Below are 25735 nucleotides of genomic sequence, written 5' to 3' on the forward strand. Positions count from 1 at the left end.
CACTTCTGGAGCAGTTGGGCCATGAACCCAGGCCTCCAGGTGAGGGGTAGGGGGTCTACCACTGTGCCACAGACAAAAAGCTACCCCAATTGTTGAATTTGATTATCTTAAATTATTTGTTAGTGTAATAGGTCCAACTCAAAGTGATTCATATATACTTGCCATAAGCATTCATTCATGTGCAGGAAGCCATTCTCAGTTCAAATGCTGAGCTTTTTAAAAACATTACTCAGGAACAAGGGAATCCTTATTGTTCCATAAAAACAGAAAGAACTGCAGATGTTGGAAATCAAACAAAAACTGAAATTGCTGGAAAAGCTTAGCAAGTCTGGCAACATCTGTGGAGAGAAATCAGAGTTAACATTTCAGGTCAGGTGATCCTTCTTCAGAACAAGTATTGTTCTATGTTGCTTTCTGTTGGCATTCCTCAGCTCTTCGCTCTCACTTTGCCCAACAATCAGTATCTTTTTTCCTTTAGCATAAATTGCTGTGATTATTTCAAATTGGCAAACTTGTCCTGATGAGTGCAAGACAATAGCTTCAGCAACATAAATCTCTGCATTGTCAAGCAACTGTTTTTACTTAACTACTTAATTCTATTTCAAAGTGAACAGTGCAAAGTAACTCTCAAAAACAGAGTTAGGCCATCTATGATTATGCAAATTTTTGACTGCATCAAATTTGATCAGTGCATATCTTCACCTTACAAAAATTCTATCAATCCATCTCATTCTCTAAATTTCAGTTCACTATGCACCTAGTTTGTTGAATAAGGTAGTGGGGTGCTTGAAAGGCAGAAAAGATTTTCCAGTATCCTTTGTAAAAAAAGATGCTTTCAAATTACACTCTTAAATAGAATGGATTTCACAAAGATACAATCAGTACATAACATCTGCATTTTGATTGGAGAAATGAAATAATTGCCAGGAATCATCATGTATACAACTTTCCTGGGCATTACCTTGATTTCGATGCTCATAACATTGCTTAACTAAAGACCTTATCGGTGCATTTGCTCAATTTACCCAAGGCCAGTCTCCTTAAATTCATACTAAATCTTAATTTAAACTTACTTGGGTTTAACTAATTGCCCAAAGACAGTACTTTCAATTGAAAATTCTAAAGCCTAACCTCTGTGAACCAGAGTTTGTAGATCTGTACAAAAACAAAGTTGTTGGAAAGGCTCAGCAGGTCTGGCAGCATCTGTGAAGGAGAAAACAGTGTTAGCGTTTCGGGTCCACTGACCCTTCCTCATTAGATCTGTGGATTCCCTTAGTGGATCTGTAGTGTCTAATTCTAAATAAATATTTGATTGCAATACATATATATTATTTGAATATAATCAATTTCAGAAAATCTGCAAATTGCTGCAAACAATTAATTTAAGATTTGATTCAGTCGTGTATCTTACAATTATCCAAACTACCTGATTATTCGATATTCTACCGATATGGTTAATTTGGTCTTTTCCTTGAACCACCAATCTTCTAGACCTCCTGGATATTACTTTTCGCATCAGCTGATTCACAGAAGATGATATCAAGTCCAAATACATTCCAGCCACCAAATATTTTAATCTGTTATCTGGGGTAAGTTTCTAGCACACTTGCCTTGGAACTTTCAACATGTAATCTAGGTTGATCCTAAGTTTATTACCAAGAAAGCAATGCACTGTTAGTGACACTACCTTCCAATCAAATATTAAATAAGGCTCTATCTCCCTAAATCAGGTGGGCATTAAAAGATTTGGGAACACTGAGAACACTTCTCAAGACTGAGAAGAGCTTTGCATCTTTTCGTCAATATTCATGCCTCAAATCAACAGCAAAATAATCATACAGTTTGTCTCATTGATGCTTGTGAGAATTATGCGTAATTGGTTGTTTCTTTCTTTTACAAGAGTGGGTGGACCTCAAAATTAACCAACTGATTGTAAAATTGTTTTTGAGACTGCAGAGAATGTAACAAAGTGCCAATAAAATATTGTGTCTGCTCTGTCATTTGATCATGGATGATATGTTACTCCATCCCCTTCTGCTTTCTCCCGTAAGCTTTGGACCCTTTAATCAAGAATCCATCCTGGACTATTTCCAGAGCACTACAGCTGATTATTTAGTCTCCAAAATTGGAGAATCAAAGACAAAAAAGATTCTACCCAGTTACACACTATTCCAGTTTTCTGCAATACAAAATTTTCCAATAGCCACTGTTTAATTTATCCATGGCTCATTCAGACTTCTTTCAGCAGACTCTAATCCATAGCAGGCTTCCTTCTATGAAAGCCCAACTGTCATCCATATAGTTATGCTAGCACCTTGCATATATTTTTGCAGCTATGTTAGACATCTGAGGTATTAAGCACCTTTGCACTTACAAAGGCTATGAATTTCCAATGATAAAGTTGCTGGTGCTGTATTGCAGTTTCTAAGCCATTTTGGATACGTGAACTTAATTTGTGTTGTGTAAAAGGATGTTTCTACTTATCCATGGCTAAAACTAAAAGTCTTGCATTCTCCTCTCAACATAAAATCAGAATAAATGATTCTTTTCTTGTTAAATTTATCCTGTGCGCAATGCACACAGAATGCCCCTATACAAAATTAAAGCCACTACAAGATGTATGTTAAGGTAAGGATGATTAAAATTCAGCACAAAGGTTCAAAACATGTTACCCCTGCCTTCGGCAATTTTATATGGACTTACTTGCATCAACTATATTTTTCTGATAGCTACTGCCATAGTAACCACTTCTCCACCGGAATGCTAATTACTCAGTCCCCAGGAACAAGTCAATTGGATTCACTTTTTTTTTATAAACTCTTTTTACATTCTCAGCACATTAACACCAAGCTACAAATAACTTTTAGATACTGGAAACAGATCTGCTTCAGCCACACATTCCAAGTGCCCATGAATGCCATCAGATAAAGTAAATTCATCAGTAGAGTTTTATACATTGGAGTGAAGGTTCTACATGCATAGCACTCTTCTCACTTTTGTGCAATGGGACAGAAACTTAAACTTCAACCCACCCCTTGAATACTTTGCTAATATAAAGTTAGTTTTCAAGTATTTGACTATTTTGTACTTTAACATCAAAAAAATCAGATTCTCCACAGTTATTACTTTAAAAATAACTCAAGAAATTCACAACAAATTAAGTGAAGAAATTTCTCCATCTTGGTCCTAAATAGTCAACCCCACATTCTGCACTTGTGACCACACATCAAGATTCGCCAGCTAGAGGCAATATTTTGTCAGCATCTACTCTGTCAAATCCCCTAAGTATTTTATGATTCAGTTAGATCAGTTCCCGCTCTTCTAAATTTCAGAAATTATAAAAGTACATTTGATTTAATCTCTTCTCTCAAAAGAATCAACTCATCCCAAGAACCAATCTGGTCCAAGCTTCATTTTCCAGCTTTTGGCACATAGCCCTCATGGCTGTGGCAATAGAAGTGAATATCTAAATACTGCGTAAATGTCACAGGATTTCTAGCTCAACTAACCTTTCAAACAGCTAGTTCCAGATTCCCACCACCCTCAGTGAAAAGACTGAGAAATCTCTGTTTATCCTCTCTTCTACCAAAGGCTAACATGACAGTTGCCTTCCTAACTACTTTGTATATGCATGTTAAGTTTAGGATTTGTTAATAAGGGGATTGAGGTACCCCTGAATACAAACATTTCATTCTGTCAAAATATTTTGCCGTTTTATTTTCATCCCAAAGTGAATGCCTTTACACTTGGCTACGTTGTAGTCCACCGATGATGAACTTGCCCAAACATCCAATCAATCCAGACTATATTCCTCTGCACCCTCCTCCGCACTGCTTACTCTCCCACCTAACTTTGTATTACCTTGACAGTACTCAGTTCCTTATCTAAGCCAGTCACTGAAATTGAGACTTGCAATCTTATCAGCATTCTAACTGCAGCTTGCCAATGCCAAAATGTCCTGCTTATTCCTAACTCTTGTCTACAAATAAATCCATCATGCTAATTTCTTACCACACAGTCCTGTGAATCCTAATTGTATGTAACAGCCACTTATGGGATATCTTAATCCTTTTTGAAAATCCAAAACCATCTCTTCATCCAAGCTGGTAGTTAAATCCTCAAAAAACTCAACAGATTTGTCAACCGCAATTTCCCTTTCAGAAAGCAGTGTTGATTCTGCCTAATCATTTGACTTTTGAAGTGTCTTGTTACATGGGGAAATAATAATTTGCAGCATTTTCTCTCCTAAAAATAGGTTTATGGGAAATCAAATCCTAGTTTTCTCACTTCTTCCTTTCTGGCATAGTATGGTCATTTGTTCTGGAAGACAAGACCAATGCATCCATTATCTCTGCAGCAATCCATTTAATCTTGGGTTGTGGGTCAGCAGGCCTAGGAGATTTATACTAGAATCCTTCAGTTTTTCAAAGTACCCAATTATAAACTCTTGAAGGATCAATTCTAACTACTTCACGACAACATATAAAGTTAACTGGCGCGTGGTTACCCGTTTTCTGCCTATCTCCCGTCTATTGCTACTTTCTGGACGAATGGGCCCTTCCCAGTACCTAGCAAATCTGGGAAAATTAAACCAAGGAAGAGGGAAAGCTGTGTGTAAGGGGCACCTTCTTTCAGAATAAACCATGAAAAAAAAGATACAAGCTGGATGGTTCTCCAGCATTGTCCATCAACAAAAAGCTATGTTCACTCGCCATGCAATCTGTCAAAAAGTTATTATGCTGAGTGCTCCTGAACACAGGCAACTAGTCATAATTGAAAACTAATCAAGATATTTTTTCTGGGCAAAACTGCTGAGACATATCCACACAGCCAATGTGTCTAGCATTCCCCCAACTATTTTAATAAGATAAATTATGATATAACAGTAATGAATTCCAGCAATTTTTTTTTTAAATTAAAAAAGTACATCATTTTCCACAAATTCTTGATTTAAAATCAGTACAAATGCCTATTATCTTAGTTTAAAAAAGTAAAGATTGCTTTTACAGTTATCCTGGAGGCAGTACAACAAAGATTCACTAGATTGGTTCATGGGATGATGGAGTTGTCCTGCGGTGACAGATTGAATAATTTGGGGTCTGTGCTCTTTGGTGTTTAAGTTCCTCAGAGTGACAATAACCAACAACCTGTCCTGGACTTCCTAAGTGAATACGACAGTCAAGAAGGCATTACACCTCTTCTTCCTTAGGTAGCTTAGAACATGTGGCATATCCAAAATGTCCCTCACCAGCTTCTACAGATGCACCATTGAAAGCATACTGTCCGGATGCCTAACGGCCTGGTATGGCAACTGCTCTGCCCAGAAGGTGGCACATACAGCCCAGACCATCATGGAAGTCAACATTCCAAACATGGATTCTATCTACATTATCCACTACCACATTAAGGCGGCCAATATCAAAGCCCCGTCACACCTTGGTAATGACTGCCTATAGCCTTTTTCGTCAGGCAGAAGATATAGAAACCTGAACACAAGCACAGGCAGGTACAGCTTCTCTCCAGCCATTATCAGGCTGTAGAACGGACTCTAGCCTCAAATAATGTTACCTGCAATATCACTTGTATGCTAAGTCTTCTTGATCTATATAACCTTTGCTTGCTATGATCTGCCTGCCCTGTTCATAAACAAAGCTTTTCACTGTATTTCGGTACATGCGACAATAAAATCAAAATCAAAAAACATGTTGAATACTATTCTGAAGCAGCTTTACAGGGTAGATACAGATTCCCAGGTGCAGAAGACGACCATTCAGCCCATCATGCTGAATCGGTTCTCTAAATGAGCATCTTAAATTAGTGCCATTATCTTGCCTTTCTACATAATTAAGTTGATAAGTGTGCAAAATTAAGCATCTGATGTCCAAAGTAAGCATCCACTGCCCCCTTGAATACCTTAGTTTAACTCATCCCCATCACACAAACACAGAAAATAGGAGCAGGGGTAGGCCATTCCGACCTTTGAACCTGCTCTGTCATTAATTATGATTATGGTTGATCACCCAACTCTTGTTCCTGCTTTTTTTTCTCCGCCCTTCAATATCCTTTGATCCCTTTAGGCAGATGTGTTGTACGATTTCAACAAGAGTTGGATATAATGTTTGTCCTTGATTGCTTTCTATGGTAGGATTTCAGCAAGGCGTTCAATAAGGTTCCCCACAATAGGCTATTGTACAAAATCCGGAAGAATGGAATTGTGGGAGATATAGCAGTTTGGATCAGAAATTGGCTTGCTGAAAGAAGACAGAGGTTGATGGGAAACGTTCATCCTGGAGACCAGTTACTAGTGGTGTACCGCAAGGGTCGGTGTTAGGTCCACTGCTGTTTGTCATTTTTATAAATGACCTGGATGAGGGCGTAGAAGGATGGGTTAGTGAATTTGCAGACGACACTAAGGTCGGTGGAGTTGTGGATAGTGACAGAGGATGCTGTAGGTTGCAGAGAGACATAGATAAGCTGCAGAGCTGGGCTGAGAGGTGGCAAATGGAGTTTAATGCAGACAAGTGTGAGGTGATGCACTTTGGTAGGAGTAATTGGAAGGCAAAGTACAGGGCTAATGATAAGATTCTTAGTAGTGTAGATGAGCAGAGAGATCTCGGTGTCCACGTACACAGATCCTTGAAAGTTGCCACCCAGGTTGACAGGGCTGTTAAGGCGGCATACAGTGTTTTAGCTTTTATTAATAGAGGGATCGAGTTCCAGAACCAAGAGGTTATGGTGAAGCTGTACAAAACTCTGGTGCGGCCGCACTTGGAGTATTGTGTCCAGTTCTGGTCACCCCATTATAAGAAGGATGTGGAAGCTTTGGAAAGGGTGCAGAGGAGATTTACTAGGATGTTGCCTGGTATGGAGGGGAGGTCTTACGAGGAAAGGCTGAGGGACTTGAAGCTGTTTTCATTAGAGAGAAGAAGGTTGAGAGGTGACTTAATTGAAACATATAAAATAATCAGAGGGTTAGATAGGGTGGATAGGGAGAGCCTTTTTCCTAGGATGGTGACGGCGAGCACGAGGGGGCATAGCTTTAAATTGAGGGGTGAAAGATATAGGACAGATGTCAGAGGTAGTTTTTTTACTCAGAGTAGTAAGGGAATGGAACGCTTTGCCTGCAACGGTAGTAGATTCACCAACTTTAGGTACATTTAGGTCGTTATTGGACAAGCATATGGACGCAGATGGAATAGTGTAAATTAGATGGGCTTGAGATCGGTATGACAGGTCGGCACAACATCGAGGGCCGAAGGGCCTGTACTGTGCTGTAATGTTCTATGTTCTGTAGTCAGCACATATGAAATAGATTTAAGAACTAAACCAAATTGTCAGCTTAAAGTACTTTTAAGGTGGAACTACAATAGAACTAACATTGATAATACATCTAAGTAAAAGGGCATATACTAAATTGCTCGTCTCCACTCTTACAAGATTTTATTCACAAGCTAAAATTAATTATTTAGTTTAAACGTTTTTCTTTCAGAATGGAATGCCGTCCAAGGCTGACGCCTCCTCCAATTAAATAGAAGTATCAACTAAAATAAAGCAGATTTACCTGTGTAAGCCATGTTTTTAGGATTTCCATAAGGAGTCCCAGGTTGAACGGGGCTGTAAACAGGATTCATGATGGAAGACTAGGAACTCTGAGAAAAGAGAATAATATTTAGACAACTGACAGAAATTCGTATACACTTTTGTTTACAGCAATCATTAATGTGCTGGAGAAATTGTTTTCCATTTGTATCTATGAAGAGTAATCAGCCACGTCCTGGATACTAACACAGGCATGCAGGAATTTGTTTTAAAAAGGCTATAAAGCACTAACAAGTAAATGGGTTAACCATTCAAAAACGCACAATCCTGCCTTTTAAGTATGGAACGTATATGCATGTAACCTACTTATGCAGTTATTTCCAGAAATGAAACTCAATTACATGAGCAAATATGATGATCCCATTATATCATGAGCAGAAATTCATCTGGACTGTTCAGCTCCATACTTGTCCACTGCAGATTAGTCTAATATCCTTGGTAGGGATGATCTACACGATTGTTCCATATTACCAATATCATTCTTTGGGTTACACAGGAAGATGCCTGCGCCCAAACTAGGTTTTCCTTTAAAAGCTCAGCTGAAAGTCCAATATGAATCACACAGGTATGCACAAATCTTCTGCTCAAGTATAGCGTGGCATCAAGCCAAATTTTAGTGTTACCAGAATAAAAATTACTTTATGCATATGGTCAAGTACTGGAAAATGCGAAGAGACAGTTAGGTGGTTGCTTTTAAACGGTGCAGACATGGTGGGACAAAGGGTCATTGTCTCTGCTGCAAACCTCTACAACAACCAAATAAGGATTGGGAGTTAGAAAGCAACAGCAAGGGAGGAGACAGGCTGCTGGGGAGCTACAAGAATAGCAGGGTAGTAGGCAATGGGGTTATTCTGAAGCATAAGGCAATATTAGACTCTAATTCAAAGTACAAATAGACTCTAATTCAATTCAGTCACGCACAGCAATGTATGAAAAACTCAGGTTGAACACAGCATACTTCTTTTAATATACATAATTTCTAAACAAATTAATTTCAACATATGAAGAACACTAGCATTTATGCATTAATTTGACAGAAATAACAGTGAACATGTACCAACTAAACAAAGTCTATACACTTGTGGGACTGCTGCCTTCAGCCATCCAGACTCAAGCTAGAATTCCCGCCCATAAACAGTCTTACAACACAATAATAAAAGACAATACAGGACAGTTACATGCTCTTCAGCCAAGCAAGCCTGCACAAGTTCCTAATCCCTATTTCAACCTGCTACTTACTGTCCGCATGCAGTTTCTATCTCTCTTTTTGCCTCCCACCCATGGGTCTTTATGGTGCATCTTGTTACATCGCCTGCTTCTACCACCTCCCACTGGCAGTGCAATCCAGGCACACATCACTCTCTCAAAAGTTTTCCCCCCCCATTTTTCCCTTAAACTCTCCCCCTCTCATGTTGAACCTATGCCCTCTTGTAGTTGACCTTTCCACCCTAGAAGAAGGCTCTAACTATCCACCCTATCAATACCTCTAAATTTTGCAGACCTCCATCAGGTCGCCCGACAGCCTCCACCTTTCCAGTGAAAGCAATCCGAGTTTATCCAACCTGTCGACATAATTAAAATCTTCCAGATCAGGCAACATTCTGATAAACTTTCTCTGCTCCCTCTCCAAAGCATCCACATACCCTGGCAGTGTGGTGAACAGAACTGCACGCAATAATTCCAAGGCCTAAAATTTTATAGAGCTGTAACATAACTTGCCAACTTTTATATTCAATGCCTCAGCCAATGATGGCAGGCATGTCATATGACTTCTTGACTACCTTACCCGTCTGTGTCGCCACTCTCAGGAATCTATGGACTGGTATGCCCAGATCGCTCTGTAGGTCAAAGCTCCTCAGGGTGCTGCTGCTTATTGTATAATTTGCACCTGAATTTTGTCTTCCAAAATGCATCATCTCATACTTGTCTGGATTAAACTCCATCTGCCACTTCTCTGCAAATTATATCCTGTTGTATCCTTTTGACATCCTCTAAAGGTCTTAGCACTGATCCCTGCAGAGCACCACTAAAAACCATCCTTCTGCCACTGCTCTCTATCTTTTATCACTGAGTCAGTTCTATGTCCATCTAGCCAACAAATCCCAAATTCCACCTTTTGTACCAGCCTGCCATGAGGTATCTTATCAAATGCCTTACTAAAGTCCACATAGACAACATCCACTGCCCATCCTTCAACTGTTCTTGTCACCTCAAGAAACTCAATCAAATTGGCGAGACATGACATTCCCTGCACAAACCCACACTGCCTATCCATTCGCTTCGCAATGTGAATAAACCCTGTCTCTCAGTATATTCTCCAACAGCTTCCCCAGCACTGTCATCAGGCTCACTGGCCTGTAAATACTTGGATTCCCTTCTTAAACAAAGGAATGAAACTGGCCATTCTCCAGGCCGCTGGAACTTTGCTTGAGACCAAAGAGGATGCAAAGATGTTAAAACCCTAGCTATTTCCTCCTGTGCCTTCCACTGTATCGTAGGACAGATCCCATCTGGCCCCAGGAATTTGCCTACCATTTCAAGACATCCAACACTTCTTCCTGCATGACATGGACCTGTCCAGCAGTATTCACACACATTTCCCTAATTTCAACATCACTCATGTCCCTCTGTTTTGTGAATACCGATGTAAAGTACTCATTAATGTCTCACCCATTTCCTTTGGCTCCACACAACCTCCCTTCTTTATCACTGAGTGGGCCTGCTCTTTCCATAGCTAACTTCTTGCCCCTACCATATGTATAACATGCCTTGGGATTCTCCTAAATCTTGCTGGCCATGGACATTTCATGGCCCGTTTTAGTCATCCTAACTCCTCATTTGGGCTCCTTCCTACTTTCTCTATATACTTCAAGGACTGTGTCTATTTTTAATTGCCTACACCTTAGGTATGGTATCTCTTTTTGACTAAGGTCAATTTCCCCCTTGAAGGTTCCCAAATTCTGCCTTTCCTATCCTGCACTTTGATCAACTGGTCTTCAAAAGTCTCTGAACTGCAAGATGCAGATTCACCCTCAAACAGCTGCTCCCAATCCATATTCTCCAATTCTTGCCCAATTCGGTTATAGTTGGCCTTCCCCCAATTTAAAACCTTTATTCAAGGTCCAATCTTGTCCTTATCAATAAGTATCTGAAAACTTACATGATTATGATCACTATTCCCAAAAATGCCCTCCCATTGTAACTTTAATCCACCTGGCTAGGCTCATTTCTCAATACCAGGTCCAATATGGTCCTTTCCCTCATTGCACTATCCACACACAGTTTCAAAAATCCCTCTTGGACAGTACTAACAAACTGGTTCCCATCCAAACCCCCAGCACTAAGGGAATCCCAGCCAATATGGAGAAGTTAAAATCACCACCACATCAACCCCGTTATTTTCACATCTTTCTAGAATCTGACTAGATATCTCTTCCCCGACCGCCCATCAGCAGTTGGGAGGTTTGTAGTACAATCCCAGCATTGTGACTGCACCCTTGTGAAATACCATTTTGCTTCTTTCGTCTCTATTGAACATCATATTTTTGATTAAGTTGGTCATTTCTGTAAGACATTGCTCTTCTTGGCAATCACTGACATTTTAAATTTGTCAATTTTACCTGCAAACCCATTTGTTATTTCAAAACTACGAAGTGGGGTCAATGAGGTATTCAAAAGCAAGGATGAGAATTTGAAAACTTGAGGCACTGCTGAACTTTGAGACAACATAAGTTAGCAACTGCACGAGTGGCAGATGAATAGGACTTGGTGAGAGCTCAGACACAAGCAGAAAACGTTTAGTCCAAGTTTAAGAAAGGTGGAACAGGGAAGGCCAACCCAGAATACATTGGACTAGACAAGCCATGATAATAACAAAAGCATCAATGAGGGCTTTAGCAGTAAGTTGATCAGGCTGAAAATGTCAGTTTTGGTTATCTTACAGATTCCACTATAGATCTCAACAAGGAGTGTCAAATATCACACTGACATCTGATTTAGTCACATAGCTGTCAGAAGGTTGGGATCAGTGGCTAGCAAATTTGTGGTGGTGGTGAAAAAATGGCTTCAGTATTCCCAATACTTAGCTGTAGGCCATTTCTATCCACCTGACATTGGATGTCAGGCAAGCACTTCTTTCTTTCAACTTGTTAAAGAATGCACTCCGTTTCTTGTAAGGATTCCATTCCATTTTCCCAGTTTCTCCATCTCTGTTGCATCTGCTCAGGTATGCCTCCAACACGTCACCCCTTGTCTCACCAAGAAATCTCCCGCCACCATAGTTGAGGGGGTCCTTAACTATTTCCCATATGTCTGCCTGCATCACTTCCTCTTCAAGAACAATGACAGGGTTCCCCTGGTCTTCATTTTCATCTGCAAATCTCCACAAAGGACCTTCCTCTGCCATTTTCATCATGTGCGGCAGAATATCATCAAACACAAGATGTCAGAGGAGAAGTAGGTGATTTGGCCTATTGGATCTGCTCCAACATGCAATGGCATCATGGCTGATCTGAAAATCCTCAACTCCAATGTCCTGTCTTTTCCGCATAACCCTTTGATTCCTGTAAAAATCTGTAACCAAGATAGCAACTTAAAATCTAACCAATCAGTCTTGGCAGCCCTCTGCAATACAGAATTTCGTAGATTTACTAGCCTCAGAGGAAAAAAATAACCATTATCTGTGTTAAACGGGTGATCTCTTAGACGAAGATTACGCACTCCAGTTCACAGTATTCCAGCTCTGGTCTTCCTCATGCCTTATATACTTTTAGCAAGACTTTCTTATTTTTATACTCCATTTTCTTTGAAATAAAGGATGTTAGATTTTGTGGACACTGACAGTTTTTGGGGGCAGTGAGATGTGTACAAGGAAAAGGAGTTACACCTGGACTGGAATGGAACGAGCACCCTTGGGATCTGCTAGTGCTCTTGGGGAGAGTTTAAACTAACTTTGCAAGTTGTGTGATCCAGAAAGGATGTTCTGCAGGTGAACATGAATGGCTGAAATTAGAAGAGACAGCATGTGAACATTATAGGCCAGTTAAGTTACAAGGGAATACGACAAGATTAGATGTTATTCATCAGATCCTGAGCATTAAAATAGATAAGGCAAATGAGCTGAGGGCACAAATTAAAAACATATGGACATGATGTCATTGCTGTTACTGAGAAATGGCAGAGGGTTGGGGGCAGAGGGGGGGGGGGGGGGAGGAGGAGGATTGGCAGTTCAATATTCCAGGTTACAGGGTCTTCAGGTGAGACAAGACAGCACATAAAACAGGAAGAGTTGTGACGATTTTGATCAGCGAATGTATCACAACAGTAGAAGGGGTGACATCTTAGAGGTCACCTCAGATGAAGCTAAATGGTTAGAATTTCCAAACCAAAAAGGGAGTAATCTCGTGGCTAGGAGTGTTCAACAGATTCAGTACCAGTTTGAGAGAAACAGAAGAGCAGATAGATAGGCAAATTTCAGGCAAGTGTAAAAATAATAGGGTCTTGATACTAGGGTATTTCAACTGCCACAACATTACGTGGGGTAGTCTTTATCTGAAAGATCTGGAGGGAGTGGAATTTTTAAAATGCTTCCAGAAGAGCTTTTGAAGCCAGTTCACAGAAGCCCCAACAGGAGATGGGCAGTCCTGGACTTAATTCTAGGCAACAAAACTGGGCAACTGGTTGAAGTATCAATGGGATAGCAATTTGCAGACTGCAGTTATAACTTCATTAGATTCAAGACTGTCAAGGGAAAGGACAAGGATGGGCCTGAAATCAAAACTCTGAACTAGAGAAGGCTGACTTTAATAAGATCAGATATGATCAGGCCATAGAGGATTGGGAACAGATACTTCCAGGTAAATCTATTGCAGAACTGAAGTATTCAAAAAAAGAAGAGTACAGGATCAACATCTTTCAATAAAAGAGTGGAGTAAGCTTCAAATCCTATGAACCCTAGATATCAAGAGTTACACAGCACTGGATTAAGAGAAGCCAAAGGCTTATGGCAGATAGAGTGCTCAAAACAGCAAAAGCCCTCGAGGATTATAGAATGTGCAAGAGAATTTTAAATAGGGAGTTCTTCTAAAGGGGATATGAAAGGATACTGGCAGGTAAAATAAAGGAAAATACAAGTTGTTTTACAGGTATGTTAAGGGTAAAAAGGATAACCAGGGAAAGAGTAGGGGCCATTAAGGCCCACGGTAGTCAGTAGTAAGTAGTACATGGAGCCAGGGATGTAAGTAGGGTTCTAAATGAATACTTTCGGTCAGAGTTCACTCAATATACAATATGGGTACAGAAATCAGGGAAAAGGTCTGTGATACAACTGAAGAAATTAGCGTTGACAAAGAGGTTTTAAATGGTCTGGCAGGCAAGTAATAGATAAATCTCGAGAGCCTGATGAAACATATCCTAACTTGTTAAATGCGGCAAGGAAGGGAATCACAGAGGTGATTGGGTGACACTTAAATGCCAGGAGGGATGATCCATAAGATCATGGATGATACAAAAATTAGTAGTGATTTGTGAAAGATAGTCTTAAACTACAACAGCATTAGACAGGGTGGATAGATGGGTTGTGCAGCAGCAAAGTTAATTCAATCCAGATAAATGTGAAGTGATGCACTCGAGTAAGACAAACATGGTGAGGGAATACATAACGAATGGTTGAACTTTGGGAAGCAGCAAGGATCAGAGGAGCCTTGGTGTACTTGTCTATCAATTCCATAAGGCATCAGGACAGGTAGATAAAGTGATTAAGGTAGCATGTGGTACACTTGCCTTTGTTAGTCAAGGCATAGAGGTGGTCAGGCTGGAAATGCATAAAACATTGATTAGGCTACAGTTACAGTATTGAGGGATGATCCAAAATTCACATTATACAACAGATGTGATAGCACTGCAGAAAGTGCAAGGAAGATTTACCACGATGTTGCCTGGGCAGGAGAGTTTCACTTGTGAACAGAGACTGGTGGACAGGGATTGCTTTCCTTTGGGCAGAGGAGATTGAGAGGGGACATGATTGAGATATATGAAATCATAAGGGGCACATTTGGACAGGCAGAAAGAAACCTTTCCCCTTTATGGAGGGATCAATGAAAAGAGGCACAGATACCTCCACATCAAGGAACACAGATTCAAGGTAAGGGTCAGATGGTTTAGAGATGTTAGGCAATTTTTTAAAAAAAAAACCAAAGGTTGGTGGGAACCTGGAACTCACTGCCTGCAAGGGTGGTAAAGACCAAAAACGTGCACTTGTGATGCCAAGGCAGATAAGGCTGTGGGCCAAGTACGAGAAAATGGGATTAGAATAGTTGGGTGGTTGACCAGCACAGACATGATGGGTTGAAGAGACATTATCTGCACTGTAGATCTCTGACTTTACAGCATTACGTTTGGCTTCCCTATTACCTGAACTTGGATAGTCATTTCTTGCGATTCACGTACCAGGATCACCACTGGAGTGAGATGTTAATTGTTGTACTCATGAGCGGGGATAGGTCTAAAATGCTCACCCTTCTGATTCAGAGGCAGGTGTGTTACCAACTGATGCAAAGCTGAGCCACACTTGTGATGCAGTAGATAAAGAGATTAAAAATGAATTAGGTGTAAATAGCATATCTGAACCTGCCCCTCACCCTACAACCTGAATCCCTATCTCTGAAATCCAATATTCGAGAAGGACCACACTTCACCACTTAGGCAAAGGGAAAGAAACCTGTATTTCGCTCAACTCCGTTTTCTCTCACTACATCTAAAAAGGACAGGCCAATATCAGAACAGATGGTGCTGGAAATATTAAATAAGTCTTCAAAGGGAAACAGAATTAACATTTTAAGGAAACAGTCCCTCAGTAGTGTAGAACCCAAGTACTTCTGAGAAAAGAGAGATGACATTCAAGCTATTCACTTTGTACTTATCAGGATTAGTGCAAGAATACCAAATTTTAAATCCATTTTGCTTTACAGAGGACCATGGCCCCGCACATGACTTTGTATATATTCAATTTTTATGTAAAAGGAAAGTTGAGACAGTAAGACCGGAACGAACAAACGGGAAAAACAGTGACAAGACAGAAAGCAACAAGTAAATGAAAAGCATGATGGCACCAGCTAACTGGAGCAAGGCCACAACCTAAAATTGTCCAGGGGAGCTGTAAATGACAATTACAGATCAAATTCCAGGAGCCTCTGGCTCTCAGAGTTTTGTCTATATGCTTAAGTTCTCAGACGGAGGGGTCTGAACAAGATGAAATGTCAGCAGTGCTGGCAAATGATCAGATAAAACTCTTATTTGTTTCCTCTTCAGAAGAGCAGTTCCAACTGCAGCTATATCACATGCTCGGGCTTTTCTGCATGTCATTGTCAACTTACTATGAACTGTGAGATTCGTAAACAGTAGGAGCTTGGTGCACTACAAAAAAACACTCTACAGTTTTGATTCCTGATTATGTAACAGGGAGCACAGTCTTCTATCACAATCAGGACTACTGTCTTGCATGATGTGTACCACCATGATTGGAGTTATTTATATAACTCCAATGATCACAGCCTGGCTGTGCCATCACTTCGAAGAAAGGAACATGTTATTCAGTTTGCTAGGGAGAGGTAAGTTATTTGGCAATAAAAGGGAAGCGGGAAATAATTGGAAAGATCAGTTGGTTGGACAGTTGTTTTCCAACGCAGAGTGAAAACAATAATGAAGTTTTAATTTCCACACTGGCTGAGATTACCATAAAAGAACCTTTCTCAACATCTCCCTTCACCCTGAGGCAAGGTAATGCTCAGGTTAAACCATAACCAGTCATATCTCTCAAATGAATGCAGCCTATAGTCTGATAGTACTATGATGACTTTACCCTCACAATACCTTCCCAGTCAACTGCAGAAATTGTAACATGCCCATTTACCTCTTCCCTCCCCAAATATACCAAAGTGAAGTAGTTATTTAGACAGTATAAATTCGAAGCAGAGTGGAACAACATCACCTCATTGGAAGCCTCACTGATGATGTTAACTAGCACGGTGGTGAAACGTCTGAACGAAAACAAGCCAGCTCAGCAAGTGAGTCAATAACCTCACCATAGGAGGCTCTTGGGACTCAAAACATTTAATCCATTCCTCTCTCCACAGATGGTGCCAGACTTACTGAGATTCTCTAGCAATTTACTTTTATCCGAGATTGGACAGGTTGGCTTCACTAACTCCTTTCTCAGTGTGAACAGCTTACATGTAGAAATTGGTTTTTTGGGGGGTAATGGCATTAAGAGGCAAAATGTAAATGAGAAACAACTCAAGAAGCCAGAGTGATTCCAGAGGCAGTGGTGTGGAAGCAGAAATAGCCAGCACTACAGGTAACTGTTTAGAATCAGCTGAATGCAATACCACCCAGCTGGAAGATGCTGGAAAGGCACTCAATGACAGCGTGTGGGCAATTACAAAAGGTCACTGACAAGTTGAGAACAAGGAAGACAAAAAGTTGACCTTTGTGATTTTTAAAAGAGTCAACTCAGTACTGTAGAGGAGCAGAAACCTGATCCAAGGAATTCTAACCTCAAGTCCCATGGAAGATTGGCACAGGTTTTGGAGAAAATGGCACATTCAAGGATTTCCAGCGATTGGAGATGGAGCCGTCGTTTGCAAGGATGCATGACTGACAGCTGTTTTGAGAGAAGTGATGACAGCATATTTGAACAAGAGGTCATCACTGGAGAGGGTAAAACTGTTAGCCATAATCATCTAACATGGGACTAGAAAAGGAAGTAATGTGGTCAATAACTTGATATATTTAATTATGTCAGCTTAGATTACACACAAGTCTCTGGGGAGTTACGAGGCAGTTTTTGCTGTAGAACATCAATTTTCTCTAGCATCCACAATGTGTGTGGGTGGTCCAGTTATGATTATGGGCCATGGTGACATTCAACATGAATTTTTAAAAATTTATTCACTGGGTGAGGGCGGCACAGACTAGGCAGCATTCATTGCCCATCACTAATTACCCGGAGGGCAGTTTAGAATCAACCACATTGCTGTGGGTCTGGAATCACATGTAGACCAGACCAGGGAAGGATGGCAGTTTTCTTCCCTAAAGGACATTAGTGAACCAGATGGGTTTTTCCTGACAATCAACAATGGATTCGTGGTCATCATTAGATTTTTAATTCCAGATTTCTTTTTACTGAATTCAAATTTCATCTGCCGTGGTGGGATTCGAATCTGGGTCCCCAGAACATTATCTAGGGTCCCTGCATTAACAGTCCAGCGATACTACCACTAAGCCATTACCTCCCTGTGCCGGAGGATTCAACAATGAGAATCCCTTAAACTGTCAATAAGGACTGTTTAGATTCTTGTTGGAGGTACTCACTGTCTTGCATCTGTGTGGTACAAATGTTTCTAGCCACTTAATAGCCCAAGCTGGACATTGTCCAAATCATGTTGCAGACAAGTACTGTTTCATTGTCTGCAGAGCTACACTAGTTCTAAATAATATCAAACTTCCCTCCTTCTAGTCTGATGAAATGTCAATGGCTCAGCTGGTAATGTTCTTGCCTCTGATTTAACTTTCTGGGTTGAAACACCGCTCTAAAGGCTATCATATGAAAATCTAGGTTAATAAGTCCAATTCGGAGTGATGCTGCAACATTTGAGATGTAATCTTTCTGGTGAAACATCACACCAAGGTTTCACCTGCACTCAGACAAGCAATGATTGAGGGAGCTATCCCTGAGAAATATGCAACCAAGTTATTAAAACAGATTACCTTGTTATCACTGCCCCAATGAATCTTTGCTGCAATGTCTGGTGAGTGGGGATCAACCATCTGTCATAGGAATCAAGCTAGGTAATATTCCTGCCAGAGGGACAATTTCCCAATGCCCGCTGACTTTAATTTTATTAAACTTGTTGGTGCCATAGATGGTAACAGACTAATCAATCTCACCTCTGGCACTCAAATTCTGGTCCATGTTTAGACCAAGGTTGCAATGAGGTTTGGAGATGGGTGGCCTGAACAAAGTAACAGCTGTGTCCAAGATACTGAAGATTAAGCGCCCACTATTTTGCTGATGAGTGAGTGTAAACTTGATGAGACAGTAGCTTTGTGGAAAAGACATACCCGGGGCAATCTTCCAGTTTGTCAGATAAATGCAAGTGGCTTAAATGTGGCTGCATTGCACAAACTTAGCAAGATGTGCAATTAGCTTTGGAACACAAGTTGTCAGCAGTATAGACAGAATTTTGTTGGGCCCATTGCTGTGATTGTATCTCATTTGCTCAATAACAATTAGAGTGAATCATCTCAGTGGGTAGCATAGATGGGTCATCCACTTAGCATTTCTGATCAGAGATAGCTTACCACCACCATGTGTTGACCACTCTACCATCATTGAGGATGATTAAGTTCACTGAGCCACCTCCTCCCAAGAACTGTTTACAGCCTTATGTCACAAAACTACAGAGCTTTGATCAGATTTTTGACTAGATCAGGAAAAGATCATAGAATAACTGTTAAACATACAGTATTGGGAGATTGACACATTTTCAAAGAGCAACATGCAAAATCACTTTGGGTAGAAAGAAGAAATAAACGAGGTCACTTGTGAGAACAATGTATAGCCCCAAATGGTTACATTAAGAACGTGTACAGGAAGAAATAAATGCAGCATTTAAAGGTACAACAATAATCACTGCAGATATTGATCAACTTGCAGATTGGGTGAACCAAATCAGCAAAGGGGCCTAGAAAATAAGCTTAGTGTGCACATCTGGATCAATTTCTTAGAGCATTATTTCCACACGCAACTAGGGATCATGCTGTTCCAGATCTCTTCATCAGCAATGGCACAAAATTAATCAATGACATGGTAAAGGAGCCTCGAGGCAGTTACTGAACATGTTTCAGGGAAGGGCAAAGGTTTGGAGCTTAAAGTCTTTGAAAAGATTTGTAGCTTGGGTTGTGGATGGTGTTGTACACTTGCTCACCAAGTCTGTGTGTTTGATTGCAGAGATTTTGTCACCCTGCTAGGTAACATCACCAGTGCACCTCCGGTAAAGTGTTGGTGTTCTGTCCCACTTGTTATTTATGTGCCTCGGTTTGCTGGGGTGATTAGCATCACTTCTGGTTCTGTTTTTCAGCGGTTTGTATATCAGGTCCAGTTCAATGTGCTTGTTGATGGAGTTCTGGTTGGAATGTGAGGCCGCCGGAAATTCCCTGGCATGTCTGTGTTTGGCTTGTGCTATTGTCGATGTGTTGCCCCTGTCAAATTCGTGTCCTTCTTTGTCCATGTGTATTGAGACCAGTGAGAACTGGTCATGTCTCTTGCTAGCTAGTTGGTGTTCGTGTACCCTTTTTGTCAGTTTTCTTCCAGTTTGGCTTATGTTTCTCACAGTCCTTACATGCTACTTTGATTATTACGTTAGTTTTGTTGGTTGTATTATGGCAGCCTTTATGTTCATTAGTAGCTGTTGCAGGGTGATTGCTGGTTTATGGGCTACCCTGATACCCGAGAGTCTCTTTAGTCCTGTGGTCATCTCTAATATATATCACTGATGTATGGTAGGGTGACTAGTGTATCTGACCATGTTGTGTTGCCTTGTTGTAGTCTGTCGCGGAGGTAACAGCAGATCATGCTTTTTGGATATCCATTCCCTTTTAAAAATTCCATTTATGTACTCCTGTGATAATAGGAACGCAGATGCTGGAGAATCCACGATAACAAAGTGTGGAGCTGGATGAACACAGCAGGCACAGCAGCATTTCAAGAGCACAACAGCTGACGTTTCGGGCCTAGACCTTTCATCAGAGAGGGTTTATGTACTCCTGTTCTGTTTTGTGCAGTTCCAGATTGCTGCAGTGTGTTGTGGCTCATTTGATTAACGTCCGGATGCAGCTCTGTTTATGGGTGTTAGGGTGGTTGCTGGTCTATACGTGTGGTCTTTCTGTATATGCTAGTCTGGAGTTCCCCATTGTTCCTATATTCTACCATTATGTCTAGGAAGGGTAGTCGGTACTTTTCAGATGGCAGACTGTAACTTGTAGGGTGCCACAAGGATTGGTGCTGAGGCCTCAATTATTCAAAATCTATATCAATGACTTGGATGCGTGTACAAAATGTATGGGCATCTAAGTTTGCTGGTGACACCAAGACAGGCTAGTGGTCACAAGGAGGTTGAGTGCCTTCAAAGGGATATGGACAGGTTGGGGGAGATAGCAAAAATTTGGCAAATTAAATATTAATATGTGAAAATGTGAACTTGTCTACTTGGGCAGAAACAGAAAAGCATGATAGCATTTGAATATGGAGAGACTCTAGAACTCAGTTGTCCAGAACGAATCTGTTTGCAGGTTGCATGCAATTTGTAAGAAAAAGAAAGTGTTGGTGCTTACTGAAAAGGAAAATGGAATCGAAGAGTTGGGAAATTGTATTGCAGGTGTACAGGGCTTTGATGAGACCATATCTGCAATTCTGTGTACAATTTCTACCTACTTATTTGAAAAGGGATATAAATACATTCGACCTGCAGAAAATGTTTACTTGGCTCATTCCTAGGACGGAGAGTTTATCTTACGAAGGAAGGTTGAACAGAGTGGGTCTTTACCATTGCTATTAAGACAAATAAGAGGTGAGCTTATTGAAACATAAAAGATCCTGAGGGAAATCGACAGGTTTGAGTCTCAGAAGATATTTTCCCTGGTATGAAAGAATAGAAGTAGGGTCACAGTTTAAGAGGAAGAGGTCTTGATTTTAAGACAGAGAGGAGTCTTTTTTCTGCCTCCAAGGCACTTGGTTTGTGAAATTCTCAAGGACACAGTGGAAACTGAGTCACTGAATTTATTCAAAGCAGAGTTAAAAGGTGGATTTTTAAAGGGAATCGAGGGATTATGAAGGGAGGCAGGAAAGATGGTGTAAAGACCACAACTAGATCAGCCATGGTGTTAATGAACAGCAAAATGGGTGTAATATTGCATACTCCTAATCCCAAGTGCTATGATCCTACAACCTCACAGCAATGATAGAGTAAAGATTATGCCATGTTGTAAATTATACAGTTCCACTGTTGCTGTTCATTCTCAGTACCTCATGGATATCCAGTTTTGAGCTATTAAATCTATTTTGAACCTCTGTCATTGAGCATGATGATAGTGATACACATGTAGAAATGTGTTCTCAGTACGAAGATGGGACTTAGTCTCCAAAAGGACAGAGATGGTCACTCCTCCCAATCTACGACAAGTAGACTAGTGAAGTACTAGTCAGGTAGGTCTTTCCCACCTGTTGATTCTCTCACCCTTTGCCACAGGCCCAGTCTGGCAGATACATCTTTCAGTACTCAGCTAGCTCAGTTCATAGTGACACTTCTAAATAACAGCATTGGACACTGAAGCATTCAAGAAGAATATATTCTTGTGTCAATGCTATTCTCAGTGACTGTTGTAAACTGTGCTCAATATGGAGTACTGAACTGTCAGGCAAGAAAGGTAGTAGGTGGTAGGTGGTAGTGAGGAGGAAGATTTCTTGCTGATGTTTGACCTGGTGCCATGAGGCTTCTTGATGTACAGTTACTATTATGACTCCCATGGCAACTTCTTCCCTAACATCATTTTGCTACCACCACTACTGGGTCTTTCAGTGGGATAGGGCATACTCAAAGGCAGTAGTGGAGGGGCCAGGGACGCAAGAAAATTTATATTGATGATTGGAGGGATCAAGGATGGGGGAGCCCAGCACATAGTGCAAAAGACAAGGGTGAAGCATCTGCAACAAACTTCAGCCAAAAGTGCCAATTGGATGATCTGTCTCAGCCTCCAAAAGTTCCCAGCATCACAGATGCCAGTCTTCAGCCAACTCGATTTACTATAGCCAACAAAGAGCAGCTTAAGGCACTGAATTCTGCAAATGCTATCAGCCCTGTGAATACTATGTTGAGGTTGTACAGGACATTGGTGAGGCCTCTTCAGAGTACGTTGTCCAGTTCTGGTCAGCCTGTTATTGGAAGAGTATAAAGCTGGACAGCGTTTCATAAAGATTTACCAGTATCTTGCCAGGAATGTTTGGTTTGAGTTAAGGGGACAGAATGGATATGCTGGGACTTTTTCCACTGGAGTGTAGCAGGCTGAGGTGTGACCTTATAGAGGTTTATAAAATGATGTGGAGCTGAGGTAAGGTGAACGCAGGTGTCTTTGTTTTTAAAAAAGATGAGAGGAGAAAGATTTTAAAAAGACAATGTTGGGCAATTGTTCTACAGAGGATGATTCACATGTGGAATGAACTTCCAGAGGAAATGGCAGATGCAGGTATAGTTACAGATAAGTACATGAATAGGAAAGGTTTGGAGGGATATGGGCTAAGTGCAGGCAGGTGGGACTAATTTATTTTGCAATTATGGTCAACATGGACTCGTTGGACTGAAAGGTCTGTTTCTCTGTTGAATGATTCTATGACACTGAATCCAACCCAGCCAATAATTGTCCCAGTCTCCTCTCTAGCAAGAAAGTTCATGGAAGTGCTCTTGGCTCAACTACTTGCATTTGTTTCAATGACCTTCCCTCCATCATAAAGTCAGAAGTGGGGATGTTCAATGATTGTGCAATGTTCAGTACCATTTATCTCATCAGATACTGAAGCAGTCATTGTCTAAATGCAGCACAAACTGGGCCATATCCAGGCAGCAAGTAACATTTACTGCCACACAGAATCACCACCTTCTCCCTGAAGAAATTCCTCCTTATCTCAGTTCTAAAGAGTCATCCCTTCACTTTGGGCTCTGTGGCCTAGGGTCCTAGTCTTTCCTACTAGTGGAAAGATCTTCTCCACATCCACTCAATCCAGGCCTCTCAGTTTTCTGAAAGTTTCAATCAGACTTCTCCCCCCGACCCATCCTCTAATCTCCAACAAGTGTAGACCCAGAGTCATCAACCACACTGTCACAAGTCTTTCATCCACCAGATCACTCCTCTGGACCCTGTCCAACAACAGTACATCCTTCCTTAAAAATGGGGCTCAAAACTGCTCACGATAATCCAAATATGTTATGACTACAGCCTTATACAGCCTCACTGTCAATCACTGCTCTTGCATTCCGGTCCTCTCGAAATGAAAGCTAACACTGCATTTATCTTTCTAAGTGTCAACTGAACCTGCATGTTAACCTTTACAGAATCCTGAACAATCCCCTATGTGCTTCAGATTTCTGAAGCCTGTCCCCATTTAGAAAGCGGTCTACGCCTCTATTCTTCCTACTGAAGTGCATAACCTTTCACTTTCCCACACTGACCCCCAACCACCATTTCTTTGTCCACTCTCCTAGCTTAAGTTCTTCTGCAGCCCTCCCACTTCCTCAATACCACCTGTCCCTCTAACTGTGTCATCTGGAAACTTAGCAACAAAACCCTCAGTTCCTCTGCTCAGGCTGAGAACAGATAAGGTGAATAGTTGTGGTTTTAACACTGAACCATGCAGAACCTCACTAGTTACTAGCTGGCATCCTGAAAATACCATTTTATCCCCATTCTCTGCCTTCTGTCAGACAGCCAATCCTCTATTCATACCAGTGCAGCGCATGCATGGAAACACTAGCACCTGCAAATTCCCCTCGAAGCACCTCGCCATCCTGACTTGGAAATATATTTCCATTTCTTCACTGCTATTGGGACAAAATTTCAGAACTCCCCCTTAATGGCATGCATGTGTATCAACAGCACGTGCACTGCAGTAGTTCGGGACAGCAATGCACCACTACCTTCTCAAAATCAACTAAATGCTAGTCCAATCAGCAACACCAACATCCCACAAATGAATAAAAGCATTGAAGCTTAGGCAGAGCATGCCTCAGGATTATTAGGCTCGATATATAACCACTATTCTACAATACCCAAGCCATTAACAAGCACGCAGACTAGCTGACCTGAGTGCTATAAGATGGCAAAGAAAACAGTTGAAAACAAACAAGTTAGACTCAATCTTACAGCAAATATTCCTTTAAAACGAAGGTTGCAAACCTAAGGCCACATTCTTCACACTGAAGGAGGACATTTATTATTTGAATGCAAGGTTATGATTTTCATGTGCCATGAGAATTAACTCCAGTAACTTGTTTTTTTTCATCCAATCTCCCACTCTACTGTCAGATCTGACAGCATTTAGCAGTTGGCATACCACTTCAGATTACAAGCAAATAAAAGCACTTCAGATGATTCATCCAAGCTCAATGCAAGAAATTAAACAATAATTCATCTTGCAACACATTAGAACTGTCAGGCAGTTCTAGATGGGCATTCTGTGGTGACATTTTAGTACAATCAAAATGCACCGAAGTGCAGAATTGTTTCCGTTATAGAAGCAGTGCTGCGCGAACAGGGATGTCACAGTTTTGAACCAGCACTTGAAAAATAGTCAGAACATGCCCACTAATATTGTCGATCACTGTGCAAGTTTATAATCAAAGTAAAAGGTAATGGAATATTTGGAATTAGACAGAAAAGGGTCAAATATGGGTCAAAAGAGAAGAGCCAAAGGAGAGAAAGAGGTCAAAAACAGAAGGGGCAGCCAAAAAGAGGGTGTAATGGAATGTTCTTGGATAGATATTTCTCAATATGAATGGGAGGGAAGGAGCTGAGGTGGGTGGACTACTGGGGGAATGTACTGTGCTGGGGACAGTATCGAACAGTTGGATGGCAGCTATTGACCAATTCTCCCTCTATTCCATCACTGTGGAAGACAACACAACCATTTTAGATTTCTGCATTAGGATGGGCAATGCTACATGAAAGAGTTGTTGCTTAGCAGCTGGATGAGAAATTTGGTTGAAAAGCAGGAGTACTCCACTGCACGTGAAGACCAGAATATAGAAAACACAGCACAGCTAAAGGATATATGGTTAATCATGCAAGGATAAAAATTAAAGATAAAAACTAAAGAATGAAGACTCTGAAGTGAATTCCAAAAAGTCTATGAGCTGCAAACTAGAGATTAAAGTTTCAATGCCTGCAAAATGCAAATAATGGGTAAAGCCAAAAGGTTGAATGCTGATTAGCAGTAATTGCATATTATGCTTGTAGTGGATATTAAGAAACAGCCCTTTAAAATTTAAGCTTAGTGACCAACAAGGATATCTATCCAACGTAAGCTTAACTA

The 25735-nt window shown here is 40.8% G+C and overlaps 1 protein-coding gene across 4 annotated transcripts in view; it reads right to left on the reverse strand.

Annotated features, from left to right (window-relative positions):
• fam168a (family with sequence similarity 168 member A) overlaps positions 1–25735 on the reverse strand; it is a 105797-nt gene that overhangs the window by 57413 nt on the left and 22649 nt on the right. For all 4 annotated transcript variants that reach the window (XM_048532273.2, XM_048532271.2, XM_048532270.2 and 1 more), the window contains exon 2: positions 7562–7649. In XM_048532273.2, coding sequence (XP_048388230.1) covers positions 7562–7631 — 70 coding nt within the window. In that variant the 5' untranslated portion in view covers positions 7632–7649. The remainder of the gene's footprint in view (positions 1–7561; positions 7650–25735) is intronic.

The sequence above is a fragment of the Stegostoma tigrinum genome, chromosome 6 (genome assembly GCF_030684315.1).
Source record: "Stegostoma tigrinum isolate sSteTig4 chromosome 6, sSteTig4.hap1, whole genome shotgun sequence".
In the NCBI taxonomy this organism is placed as follows: Eukaryota; Metazoa; Chordata; class Chondrichthyes; order Orectolobiformes; family Stegostomatidae; genus Stegostoma; species Stegostoma tigrinum.